The sequence below is a fragment of the Aulonocara sp. 'chitande type north' Nkhata Bay genome, linkage group LG16, assembly GCF_057382095.1.
Source record: "Aulonocara sp. 'chitande type north' Nkhata Bay isolate Kocher_YH1m ecotype deep benthic linkage group LG16, A_spYH_male_GT1.1, whole genome shotgun sequence".
Taxonomy (NCBI): Eukaryota; Metazoa; Chordata; class Actinopteri; order Cichliformes; family Cichlidae; genus Aulonocara; species Aulonocara sp. 'chitande type north' Nkhata Bay.
The window spans coordinates 20,242,502-20,256,632 of record NC_141359.1 but is presented as its reverse complement, the minus strand read 5'-3'; the positions used below and the strand labels follow the sequence as shown (position 1 = coordinate 20,256,632).

Genomic DNA, 14,131 nt, shown 5'->3' with positions numbered 1-14,131 from the left:
AGCTCCCGTTTCTGCTCAGTGACAGCTCGTACTTTTCCTTTTTCTCCCTCCTCGCGCTCACAGACACATAACGGGTATGGCAGTCCATTCTCGCTGCAGCACGGACTACACTGACCATGAGGCTACATTCTTTAGGGCTATACAGTCATTGGGCTATGCCTGTAGCATTCTGCCTATTAGCTTAGCACAACAACAAGGCGCTCTCTCACCCAGGAAACACACAGTCGCAGAGAGACCGCAGACCAATAGCGGTGGTTTTGTTTATTAACTTCACCATTCACATAAAAGTTCGCCTCATCACTGAACAAAATCTTCTGCGTGAACTAAGGGTTCTGTTCCAATTTTTGTTTTGCCCATTCTGCAAATTCTGTGCGCTGATCTGGGTCATCCTCGTTGAGATGCTGCAGTAGCTGGAGTTTGTAAGGGTGCCATTTGTGAGTAGCCAATATCCACCAAAGGGATGTTCGACTAATGCCACTCTCCAGTGACATGCGGCGAGTGCTACGCTGTGGGCTCTTGCTGAATGAAGCTAGGACAGCCACTGATGTTTCTTCATTAGTGACAGTTTTCTTGCGTCCACATTTTGGCAAATCCAACACTGAACCAGTTTCATGAAACTTAGCAAGCAGTTTGCTAACTGTAGCATGGGAGATGGGTGGTCTCGTAGGGTGTCTTGCATTGAAATCTGCTGCAACGATCTGGTTACTGCGTTCACCAGATATCAACACAATTTCGATCCACTCCTCACGTGTTAACCTCTTCGACATGTCAATGGCTGTGAACAAAGAGAAACTTACAAATAACTCATGAAAGAATAAAGTTAACACTTTCAATTCTCTTAAAACTTTGTCACCAACTTTGAAGACAACATCTCTCGTCATCATTTTTATTTTGCCCTTTGTTTTTTCCTGTGCTTTGACCACACTGTCCTTCACCAGTTTCAACAGCTTTTGAATGTCTTGCGAAAGCAATGTCTATTATTACTATAATCTGTGTAAGACACACAGATCATAGATAAAAGAACTGAGAAATAAAGTGAAAATTAACATTAAGTGTCTTTGGTAAGGTTTTAAGACAATGCGTTTCTGGTACAGCTTCAGTGTATCTTGGGATTGATTGTACATGAAGAAAACTTATTGGGGGATGGAACAATCCATAAAAATATTCAGTGGTGTAGTGCTTTTATGCATGCATGTATTGAAACTGATCTGCCTGTGCCTCAAAAACTTACACAGGTTCTTTGTGGGATTTTCATGTAGTTTGTCACAGACAGAAAGACATACCATGTACTCTTCTGGGATTTCGGCTGGATAATGAGCCTCTCTGCCAAATATCAGGTAATATGGTGAGTATTTGGTGGTCATTTGCTTTTTAGTTCCAAGGTCCAAACATCACAGCATCCAGATACTCAACCCACAATTCTGGATGGTCACCAACAACCTTACAGAGGCCTCTGACAATGAAAGCACATGGAAAACATTCATATGAAAGATCATTTTAATTTTTTAATAGTTAAATGTCATGCATTAATGTTTTAGTTTAAGTGAATCCCATAAAAGTATAACATGTTATGCATTAAGCTGCATGCACTCCAATTTACCTCTGAATGGTGCCATTCATTCTCTCCGCCAAGCCATTGTTTGTGGGTGATAGAACGAGCAGAGGCTTCTTTTAATGTTTAACAATCTGCATACCCTTCTGTTGAGCTGCAAAAGCAAGTAATATACACTGACTATAAGCACATTACAATAAGAATTTAAATATACAACAGTCATACTAATATCTCAAAAAGAGATTTATAAAGACCAGAAATGGAACCATTTTCAAAAAGGTAATCAAATATGTGTCTGAAGGAAACGGTTTCCAGGGCCTAATCCGTGGATCGACTTCCTTCGAGGCGTGGACGTCTATCAGCAGAGAATGTACCTTCACCTATCAGCAGAGAATGTCCCCTAGTCTGTAACACAGTCAAATATATTCTCAAGTAATATTCAAGCATGCCATTCAGCGTGTTAGTACGAGCTCGGGAGCAGCTTGGGAGAACAAGAAAACAGAGACTGCTTCAGGTTGTCTTCCCAAATTGACTCAACTTTATTCACAAGTACAACAGTTTATATAGAGGGTAAAATTCATGAGACAGCAGATTATCAGTTTAAACCAGTACAGACCAAGATAAGGCAGCGTCTTCCTGCCCTTGGGTGAAGAAGCATCCTTTGTGTAGTTTATCAGTTCAGATACATTTGTGATTATCTCAGCGACATATTTTCAAGGCACAAAACGAAGAGTTCTTTCATTAGTGAAATCTGAAACAAACCATTTGGCCTTCAACAGGCGTCTCCTAAAAGATTAAGAAACTAATGTAGCTGAGGGAGTGATCTCTGTGGTATTTCAACCTTGTACCAGCCTGTGATTCTCACACATCAATTCTTGGGTCAAAGAGAAAAATAACTAAAACAAAGGGGCCTTATTGAATGACAGAGTTTTCCTGCATAATGTCACTATAAAACAATATCCAGTAAATGCTCCCATGGTGCTAAAATACCTAACAGTTCCACTCTTTTTTTATTATTATTTTTTTAAAATAATAACTCAAATAGAAAGGAAAAATCACAAATGTAATAACATAATATAAAAAGCAAATCATAAAATGTAATAGTTCACAACCTAATGTTCAATATACACATCAGGAACATCATTGGTAACATCTGGCACATCCTCAGGATCAATTTGTGCCAATTGCAAATACATTGAAGTAGCTGTACTGGTAGCTATATGGGTTATCATTGAGCGTACACAGGGTATCACACAACAGGCAATAATCATCAAAAACAAAATAATACATGCTACAACTGTTACAAAGGCTACAATTAGTTCCTTCCATTTTCCAAACGTGTCCTGCATCCACTTGTCTAGCCACTGACCGTGACCTGTATTGGCTCTTAGTTCTATCTGCAATGCTTCAAGTTTATTCATAGCTTGTGTGAATGAACCGTCAGGGGCGGTATTATTGGGAATGAAAGTACAGCAAACATCTTCAAACATAGTACAAACACCTCCTTTCTCAGCTAACAGCATATCTAAGGCCATTCTATTTTGCATGGTCATTAAGGAGGTAGCAGACATCTGTTCTCCTAGGGCTTTAAGGGCCGTATTGGTCAGATTGGTGTGTCTTTGCTGATTGTAATAAACATAATTGATCCAGCCTACATTTTTGTTTACCTGTATCCACGGTAGTATTGAGGCGAACCCTGCTGATATTTCTCCTTGTGCCTTTAATTCATTTGGTATCCCACGTGGAACTCCTATAGCATCTATGTAAACGTTATGTGAATAAGCGGCGCGTTTCGTCCGTCTGCTGGATACAGGCAGATCCGAGGTTTGTTGTATCAGTAGTTCTTGAGCTAAAGTTACTAGACCACAGGTGCCGGTCCAATTAACAGGTAAGGCTAATCTAAGAGTATTATTGCACATCCAATAAGCATGTGGGATTGGTCTGGTCAGGCGCGAAGCTGTAAAGCCTTTTAATATGCCTCCCCAGTACGAGTCGTTTAGTGTGTTGGGCGAATGCAGGATTGTTGAGTTATCTGAATGCGTACTTATATATGCATATATATGAGAAAACATATGTCTATATTGTGTCCTGTCAACACTCGCTGCTAGCCATGTTTCGTTACAGCGTGCTCCTGGAGAGTCAGAAAAGAATGTATAGTTTTGTGCGTCATAATTCATGTTTTCAAGTTTTGGTCAGTGTATGCATGTCATCAAGATATTTGGGTGATGGCGCACCTGTGTTGGGGGCGAAAGAGGTTCAGTGCGGTCTTCGGGGCGCTTCATTGGGTTGCAGGGGTGGATAGGGTTGTCAATCATGCTAACATCCTTACTAGAGACTTGTCCTGTGTATATGAATAAACAATCTAAAGGACTTAGTTCTACTCGCACCGCTTCAATCAGGGTTACTGTTAAGGGCCCCTTTTTATCATTTTTGAATAGCATCTTTGTTAAGGGAAAACCTGAAATTGGATATCCCACTATTACCTGTTCTGGATTACCCTTTGAACAGACATAACAATTACTGTTTCCTAAATCACGAGCGGCTATTCTGGCATTTTCATACCAGGCGTTAGTTCCTGTTCTAGGGGGTGCATAAAATGGTTTATTGGTGGTGTCTGTGTTGCTTTCTACTGATTTTAGAGAACGTGACGAGTGTACTAGGTGGGTGTCTTGCCAAGTGGAGCATGAGGTATTGTCAGCAAAATGTGGCTTGCAGAAATGTGAACAGGGTTGCAGTTTACAATACAAAATAGTAAATAAAAATCCTAAGGTTAATGCAGTAGATATGATTAATAACCTAAATATATAAAAAACACAGTTCTTCAGTCGTCTCCTGGCCTAGTCCCAGGTTCGAGAGATGACAATGGGCATTTCATTTTCTCCATTATCAGGATGAAACGAGTCTATCTTTATCAGGTTAGACATCATGCAGTACTTTCGGCTTTTTATTCCTGCTGGATGTTCGAGTACCTTGCTGTGGCTCTTTCAGGCGTTGTGTGTTAATCAGTGATTGCGTGTGTGTAGGTGGATTGGATCCGGGCGCTGGCTCGCCGGAGATGTCGTCTGCTTGATCCGACGCCTGAGGTGGTTTGGTGGGGCTGGTCTTAACCCTGCTGGCATGAATCCACTGAGGTTGTCCGTCTGTTAGGATGCTGGTTCTCGTCACTGCAAGTACAGTCTGGGGGCTGGAACACGCGGCCTCCCCGAGTGCCCTTGGTTTTAGCGACTTTACCAACACCGCATCTCCTGGTTTCCACGGATGGGTTGGATCTATGGAAGGGAGAGGCTGAGAGAGACAAACTTTCTGATAGTTATTATTCAGTGTTTCTACCAGGTTATGAACATAGTCAGACAATGCAGTGTCTATGTCCCCTTCCAATAGCGGTGCCCCTCTGGAGGCTGACCATGGTGTTGGAAACGGTCTTCCCATGATTATTTCAAATGGAGATAATTTGGTTGCTGCGGATGGAGTCATTCTAATCTCGCAGAGGATTTGAGGAAGTAGTTTGATCCAGGTCATTCCTGTTTCTATCATTGCTTTAGTCAGGCGATTTTTTATGGTCCTATTCATTCTTTCTACAACTCCTGAACTCTGAGGATGGTATGGCACATGATATTTCCTAAGTTCGAGACGAAATCAGTCACGTAAGCACTTCCGCATGTTCTGGATACGTAATCATGGAAGTCTTCATTGATTCGCGAGCGTGGGTTAAACGTAACCGGAAGTGGGAGTCGTACTGAGCCGCTATTTTTATATTTTATTTTTTTCGGTTTTACAGTTAATTTTGATTTTTTATCGGACCCGTCTAAGGTCTTTGAATTATTCTGACCCATGGTCAGTGATTTCCAGAGGGGTTTAGACACTTTGAAGGATTTAAGTTCGTTTTTATTTTTGCTGTGGCACACCTGAGGTTACTTGATTTTTTTTTTTTTGCTAGCAATTTTATGTTTTTAGTGAGCAACTTCTCACTTTTTAACGAGCAACTTCTCATTTTATGACCCCAGGCAACTTCCTGTGTCCTTTCTGCTGGTGAGCAACTTCTTAGTTTATGACAACAGGCAACTTCCTGTGTCCTTTCTGCTTTTATTTACAAAACAACAGGCAACTTCCTGTGTTTCTATGTGGGCCACTAACGAAGGCTCCTCAGCGTATCCCACTTGTTACTATGTGGGCCACTGAAGAAGGCCTCGTCAGCGTATCCCGTTTCTATGTGGATCACTGAGAAAGGCATAACACAGTCTTATAAAATAAAAGACGAGTGCCTACCTTCGTCAGGATCCCACTTCTGACACCAAAATTGAAGGAAACGGTTTCCAGGGCCTAATCCGTGGATCGACTTCCTTCGAGGCGTGGACGTCTATCAGCAGAGAATGTACCTTCACCTATCAGCAGAGAATGTCCCTTAGTCTGTAACACAGTCAAATATATTCTCAAGTAATATTCAAGCATGCCATTCAGCGTGTTAGTACGAGCTTGGGAGCAGCTTGGGAGAACAAGAAAACAGAGACTGCTTCAGGTTGTCTTCCCAAATTGACTCAACTTTATTCACAAGTACAACAGTTTATATAGAGGGTAAAATTCATGAGACAGCAGATTATCAGTTTAAACCAGTACAGACCAAGATAAGGCAGCGTCTTCCTGCCCTTGGGTGAAGAAGCATCCTTTGTGTAGTTTATCAGTTCAGATACAATTGTGATTATCTCAGCGACATATTTTCAAGGCACAAAACGAAGAGTTCTTTCATTAGTGAAATCTGAAACAAACCATTTGGCCTTCAACAGGCGTCTCCTAAAAGATTAAGAAACTAATGTAGCTGAGGGAGTGATCTCTGTGGTATTTCAACCTTGTACCAGCCTGTGATTCTCACACATCAATTCTTGGGTCAAAGAGAAAAATAACTAAAACAAAGGGGCCTTATTGAATGACAGAGTTTTCCTGCATAATGTCACTATAAAACAATATCCAGTAAATGCTCCCATGGTGCTAAAATACCTAACAGTGTCCAAATATTTTTGCCAAAGACTAAAGTACTTACAGAATTGACAAATTTTTTGCCTTGGTCACTGAGAATCCTTTTTGGTGCTTCGAACTGGTGGACAAATTTTATGAGACAGTTTGTCACATCCTTGGCTGATTTCGACCTCAAAGGGTGTGCTTGTGGCCATTTTGTGAAATAGTCAATAAAAACACAAATATACTGATGTCCGCTGTTGGTTTCAGTAGGTTTCCCAATAATGTCCATCCCAACCAATTAAAATGGCTGAGAAACCTTAAAAAGAAAAACATAGTTACATTAATTAATTGTTGCAGCACTTGCCTGACAAACTGCACACTGGGAAACCTAATCAAAAACAAAAGCAATTCAGTAAGAAACACAACAGTAAATTAATTTGAGAGATACAGAAACATTGCTGTGTTCATCTTAAAATAAGTTAGCTGTAGTAGAATTACAGAGTTTCTTTTGAGTACCCACCCAATTATTGACGTCCAATGACATCCCTGGCCAGTAGAAACGCTTTGAAATGGCTTCTCTTGTTTTTGTTTAGGTCAAAGAAAGGTCAAGCTAATTAAGACTAATTAAGACTACACATTTTGCCATTGTGTGTGTGTGTTAATATATGTATTGATGAGGTTTATAAACGCTACAAAGTTGCTGTTATTACCTTCAATGTCGTAAATAGCAGCTTTTCTTCGGAGAAGAAATTTCTCTTTTTTCGTGAAAAGCGCTGGATACTCGCCTTTTAGTTTATTTGCAACCAAACTCTTGTACTCGTCTGGTTCCATTCTCTTGTGGTGTTGTTTATAAAATAAATTGTTATCTTCTCTTAGCTCAGAGGAACTCGGGTTTTCACAACGTGAACTAATTTGAATAATTAACGAGGAAACCCACGTGACCTAAGATTTTGGAAAAATGTGTCAATGTTGGAGTCGAATAGGCCTACGAAAGGTTGCCCAAAACTGACTTGCAAATTTTTGAAAAGCCCTGTTACTGACAAAGACGTGTATATTTATGTTTTTTTTAATTTAAATTATTTATTGTCAAAGAAAAACTGCTAACGTTTATTATTGATGGAGAGGACACACATTTTGGCAGACGCTGCCACACAGCCTGATAAAATCTGTACCCCTCTATAACCTTTGCTGGGAGGAAGAAATCCTCTCCAGAGTTACTGGGGTTATTGGTTATACTCTGATTTATTTTGCAAATAAACTCCTTCGTGATAGCACCGCTAATGTGCATTACAGAAATGTAAACCATAGTATCAACGTCTTTGTTTGGACAAACTATTCCCAGGAGATACTGGGAAGCACTTACTTCAATAGTCTTCCGCACGGCACATTACAATGTCACGAAGTTAGTATTAAAATCCATTCACGAATCGAGTCTGTTGTTTGTTTTCCAGGTTTACGCTTTATTGCGCGGATTGCAGATCAGTGACAAGTAGCGTACAGAAACGAAGCTGGGCAAGTGGCTCCTCCTCCTTTGCGCGCTCTCGTAGATTGGGAAACAGTTTTTGCCGGGGGTAACTACTTTTGGCAGGACACCTGAAACACAGGAGGCATACAGAAGTTGTTCCTCTCTGATGAAATATCCACATAGCATTGCGCTCCCGCTGCACTTACCGTGAGCCACCATGCCTCTGAGGCTGTCTGCTGCAAAAAGCCCGCTTTCCAGATATTTCCAATCTCTGCACAGCTGTTCAGCACGAGCGTTTGGGTAAGATAAATCCGAATGTGGAAGAAGAGCTGTGAAAGTAGGGTGCGGGTGATAAAAGATAAAATATATTTGTTGCTTTTCCAGCGCCGGGGCCGCCTGCCTCGGCTCGGTGAATTTAAAAGGTCGCAGCTGTCTGACTCTGAAGGATTTCAGCTCAGATGAAATCAAGAAGCTGCTGTGGGTCTCCGGAGACCTCAAGCATCGGATCAAGCACGAAAAACAGGTATTTAACTTTAATTGCAAAACTTCAGTACTTATAGTTGGTGTACTCTGTGGTCTCTGGATGTGTAATTAAGAGTCATTTCTATTTCAGTATTTGCCTCTTCTACAAGGAAAGTCGATTGCAATGATATTTGAGAAGAGGAGCACCAGAACAAGAATGTCCACAGAAACAGGTGTCAGTTTTTCTATGCAAGCATATGCATGACGTGGCTCAGGGTATGGGATTTGACAGAGGCAAGATATTTCATTGCTATATGTAGTGGTGTGGAAAGGCTTTTGTCCCCCTATTCTGATTTCCTATTTTTTTGTTTGTCACATTTAAAATTTTCAGCTCATCAAACAAATTTAAATATTAGACAAAGATAACACAAGTAAACGCAAAATGCAATTTCTAAATAAAGGTGTTTGTTAAGAGGAAAAAATCCAAACCTACATGACCCTGTATGAAAAATTATTGCCCAATAAAACCTAATAACTGGTTGGGCCACTTTTAGTAGCAACAACTTAAATTAGGTGTTTGCGATAACTGGCAATGAGTCTTTCACTGCACCGTGGAGGAATTTCAGCCGCTGATCTTTGCAGAATTGTTGTAATTCTGCCACATTAGAGGGTTTTTGAGCATGAGCCGCCTTTATACGGTCACGCCACAGCATCTCAATCAGATTCAGTCTTCATTTTGTTTTGCTTGTGTATCTTTATATTTTTCATGTGTTTGGTTACTCATATATTTCAGGGTTTTTTTTTTTTCCTAATAGTCATTCTTTTTTATTTAATATTATGTTAAATTAATGGAAACTTGCTTCCACCACTGAAAAAAACAACATTTTTTTCTGTAAGTCACAAATTTAGGTTGTTATTGTGTATAAATTGAGCAATGAAAGTGATTCTGAAATTTGCTGTGTGTTTCTTTATGCATATAATGGATGCTTTCTCCCATTGGAAAAACAACAACAAAACACACACAAAAACATTGTTGTTATCCATAACTGCACACCTTCATGACGACCGTAACGAAACTTGGAATTTTCTTAACCTTAATTTAAAAATTTCAAGTTATTTCGTTCAATTTAGACGTTTTTAGTTAACTATGTCAAGATGCGAAATTAATAAGTTACACAATCTTTTGATAATAACCCAAAATTTTTATTTGTTTTATTTTTTCAGAGGCAGAAAGTTGAAGTTTTTCCATAATTACTGTTTCAATTATACATCCCAATATTTGCTTTGTAGCTTTTTATTTGTTAGTCAGCTTTTTTATTATTTATATGTATTAACTGAATCATTCTTGATTTAATATTGGCATAGATCCATACAGTTACACCCTACAGTGAGTAATATGGTCTTGTCACATCAGGCCAAAGTCAGTCTTTGTTTACATAGATGACATGTATGAATGAATGCTTGCTTTATTTCACTGATGAAAACATGCTAATGTAGCTTTACCTATAGGGATTAAAAGTACAATGGTTTTAACAGTGGTATCTTACTGCATGGAAGGTCATTAAGCCAATAATTACATAAATTAAAAAACTATCCTTGTGCAGGAGCCCGGCTAATGCCATTCAGTGCAGTCATTGTTAATGTAGTCACAAAAGAACTGCTGAAAGGCGACTTTCAGTACAAACCCCCACCAAAACACTGATCAGCACTCCTCATTTCCCCTCTCCACCACCCCCACACTCCCCTTAGTGTGCACTCCTCTATATATTCCTGCCTGCACATTTACTTTAAGTACACTTTTTAAAGCACTAGTTGACTTTTAGGGAAACTAAAAGTACCTTAATCTTGTAACTCCAGGATTTTCTCTGCTGGGTGGACACCCCTGTTTCCTTACCTCACAGGACATCCACCTGGGAGTGAATGAGAGCTGCACAGATACAGCCAGGTGAGCTGTTGGTTTATCTCAGGGAAATAAAAGCAGCTGCAGGGTTTAACCTTTTCTATAGCAGTCTCCTCATGATTTTCATTGTTGTATGTAATTGCTGAAGAAGAAACGCAGTTTTTCTCAACAAGATTTCCCTCCTGGCTCAGTATATAAACCACAAAGTCCTTGTGCATGTCTGATCTTTCACAACAGGGTCCTCTCTGGATTCTGTGATGTTGTCTTGGCTCGTGTTTACAAGCACTCGACGCTGGAGGAGCTAGATAGGGAGGCTTCAATCCCCATCATTAACGGACTGTCAGATCTGTATCACCCAATCCAGATTCTGGCTGACTTCCTCACCTTACAGGTACTCTTACCCTGTGGTATTCTGCAATTTTAATGCACTAGTTGATAACCATGCAGTACCTGTTTTCTTTAAATCCAGGAGCATTACGGATCCCTTAATGGTCTAACGGTGAGCTGGATTGGAGATGGCAACAATGTTCTCCACTCCTTCATGATGACTGCAGCCAAACTCGGAGTTCATCTTAAGGTTGCTACACCGAAGGTTGGTTTCTTATTGCGCTATTGGATGCATGTGATCTCTTTGTTACTCTGGTCTTTGTATCTTATGTGTTTTTGTGTAGTTTGAGGTTAAAGGCAGGCAGTCAGCCTTGAGCTTCTTATCTGCGCACTTCTTGTGTCAGTAAGATAAAGTCATATCTTTGTGTTCAGGGGTACGAGCCAGACAAGGGCGTTACTGAAGAGGCACACAGGCTCGCCAAACAGGTGAGGTCCTCTAAAACCTGCCATTAATGTCTTCTAGTTTCAAGTATTCTGCCAAGGTTAATGTTAATAAATAATATTATATTCTGTCTCAGCATGGTACTCAGTTGATTCTGACCTCTGACCCCATGGAGGCTGCCCGTGACAGCAATGTCTTGGTCACTGACACCTGGGTCAGTATGGGACAGGAAGAGGAGAAGAAAAAGAGGCTAAAAGACTTCCATGGATACCAGATTTCTATGCAGGTAAAGAAGGACATTACTTTCAGCCAAGTAGTTACTCTCACCTTTTTACCTGTTTTTAAACACTAATATTTTTCAGATAAAAATCATTTATTTGCTATATGTTTGGGTGTGTATATGTGTATTAATGATACATGAATATATAACAAATCACGGAAAAGTATTGTTGTTGTTTTTTTAGATAAAGACAAGAAAACTGTATAAAAATGGTTTTTGAGAAAGTTTTGTTTTTATGCATCATGTCACCACCTATTGAAACTGGTTTTAAATGGTTTTAGTTTAGTTTTTCTGCGTATACAGGGAGTGCAGAATTATTAGGCAAGTTGTATTTTTGAGGAATAATTTTATTATTGAACAACAACCATGTTCTCAATGAACCCAAAAAACTCATTAATATCAAAGCTGAATGTTTTTGGAAGTAGTTTTTAGTTTGTTTTTAGTTTTAGCTATTTTAGGGGGATATCTGTGTGTGCAGGTGACTATTACTGTGCATAATTATTAGGCAACTTAACAAAAAACAAATATATACCCATTTCAATTATTGATTTTTACCAGTGAAACCAATATAACATCTCCACATTCACAAATATACATTTCTGACATTCAAAACAAAACAAAAACAAATCAGCGACCAATATAGCCACCTTTCTTTGCAAAAGCCTGCCATCCATGGATTCTGTCAGTGTTTTGATCTGTTCACCATCAACATTGCATGCAGCAGCAACCACAGCCTCCCAGACACTGTTCAGAGAGGTGTACTGTTTTCCCTCCCTGTAAATCTCACATTTGATGATGGACCACAGGTTCTCAATGGGGTTCAGATCAGGTGAACAAGGAGGCCATGTCATTAGTTTTTCTTCTTTTATACCCTTTCTTGCCAGCCACGCTGTGGAGTACTTGGACGCGTGTGATGGAGCATTGTCCTGCATGAAAATCATGTTTTTCTTGAAGGATGCAGACTTCTTCCTGTACCACTGCTTGAAGAAGGTGTCTTCCAGAAACTGGCAGTAGGACTGGGAGTTGAGCTTGACTCCATCCTCAACCCGAAAAGGCCCCACAAGCTCATCTTTGATGATACCAGCCCAAACCAGTACTCCACCTCCACCTTGCTGGCGTCTGAGTCGGACTGGAGCTCTCTACCCTTTACCAATCCAGCCACGGGCCCATCCATCTGGCCCATCAAGACTCACTCTCATTTCATCAGTCCATAAAACCTTAGAAAAACCAGTCTTGAGATATTTCTTGGCCCAGTCTTGACGTTTCAGCTTGTGTGTCTTGTTCAGTGGTGGTCGTCTTTCAGCCTTTCTTACCTTGGCCATGTCTCTGAGTATTGCACACCTTGTGCTTTTGGGCACTCCAGTGATGTTGCAGCTCTGAAATATGGCCAAACTGGTGGCAAGTGGCATCTTGGCAGCTGCACGCTTGACTTTTCTCAGTTCATGGGCAGTTATTTTGCACCTTGGTTTTTCCACACGCTTCTTGCGACCCTGTTGACTATTTTGAATGAAACGCTTGATTGTTCGATGATCACGCTTCAGAAGCTTTGCAATTTTGAGACTGCTGCATCCCTCTGCAAGATATCTCACTATTTTTGACTTTTCTGAGCCTGTCAAGTCCTTCTTTTGACCCATTTTGCCAAAGGAAAGGACGTTGCCTAATAATTATGCACACCTGATATAGGGTGTTGATGTCATTAGACCACACCCCTTCTCATTACAGAGATGCACATCACCTAATATGCTTAATTGGTAATAGGCTTTCGAGCCTATACAGCTTGGAGTAAGACAACATGCATGAAGAGGATGATGTGGACAAAATACTCATTTGCCTAATAATTCTGCACTCCCTGTAGTATACACAGTTAGATACTTTCATATTAAGAAAACAAGTTCAAGGAAGGGAAGGAAAGTCTAAGTCACATCCCTGAAAATCCTTACACTCCATGGACGATAACACTTACCCGTGGTTTGATGCCCTTCTGTTACAGACAGGAAGTGTGGCCAAGTCAGACTGGACCTTCCTGCACTGTCTCCCTCGGAAAATGGAGGAGGTGGATGATCAGGTGTTCTACTCATCCCGTTCTCTCGTTTTTTCGGAGGCAGAGAATAGAAAATGGACCATCATGGTGGGCTGAAATGTTAACGCACAATGTGCTGTTTGAGTTTGTTTTAATCCCCTCTTAACTCCAGTTTAATTTTCTTTCAACTGACCATCACAACTGTCTTCTGTCTTTCAGGGCCTCATTGTTTCTCTTCTGACCGACTACACGCCACAGATCCCCATGCTGAAGTTTTAACATCAGTTATTAAGAGGGACTAAGCTTTTCTGTGGCATGGGATGACTTCAAAGAAGACTTTTGCAATGCTGTCATATTGTAACTTCAGGATAGAGCTGCCATGTGGGAGCGTGGGGCTGTGGTGTGCTTCTGTTTATGTGTAGTAGGTCTGTGTGTCAAAGTGCAGAGAACCCAGGAATTCCCAGGACTCGCTTATTGCTCACAGTTCTTATTTCACTCTTGTGTGATGTGTCACCACAGCTGCCTTAAAACTTAAGTGACGATGAAGAACTAGAGGTTAATCCATAAATAAAATACCCCCACTGATTTTGTAAATGTTTAGTGCATATCTGGAATTTGCAATACACCAATGATACAGAGATACTGTTTAATAAAATGTATTTTGTGACCAAGGGCCTCACTTGAAGCCACTTCAGTCAATTGTTCAATTACTTTTAAGCCTCTGAAAATG

General features: G+C 40.3%; 1 protein-coding gene and 1 long non-coding RNA gene across 2 annotated transcripts; one reads left to right on the top strand and one right to left on the bottom strand.

Moving 5' to 3' along the window:
• Positions 1 to 15: 15 nt before the first annotated feature.
• LOC147311381 (uncharacterized) lies at positions 16 to 8,013 on the bottom strand. Its single transcript, XR_015125302.1, has 5 exons — positions 7,869 to 8,013; positions 6,588 to 6,821; positions 1,601 to 1,706; positions 1,284 to 1,453; positions 16 to 775 (listed from the first exon to the last, which is right to left on the bottom strand). It is a non-coding gene; the product is annotated as an uncharacterized LOC147311381 (long non-coding RNA).
• Positions 8,014 to 8,045: 32 nt separating this feature from the next.
• On the top strand, positions 8,046 to 14,068 carry otc (ornithine transcarbamylase). Its single transcript, XM_086265827.1, has 10 exons — positions 8,046 to 8,270; positions 8,355 to 8,493; positions 8,584 to 8,665; positions 10,290 to 10,377; positions 10,570 to 10,723; positions 10,802 to 10,924; positions 11,092 to 11,145; positions 11,238 to 11,387; positions 13,372 to 13,509; positions 13,621 to 14,068. The coding sequence occupies exons 1-10, from the start codon at positions 8,188 to 8,190 to the stop codon at positions 13,678 to 13,680; spliced, it is 1,071 nt and encodes a 356-aa protein (XP_086121953.1). The 5' UTR covers positions 8,046 to 8,187; the 3' UTR covers positions 13,681 to 14,068.
• Positions 14,069 to 14,131: the final 63 nt, after the last annotated feature.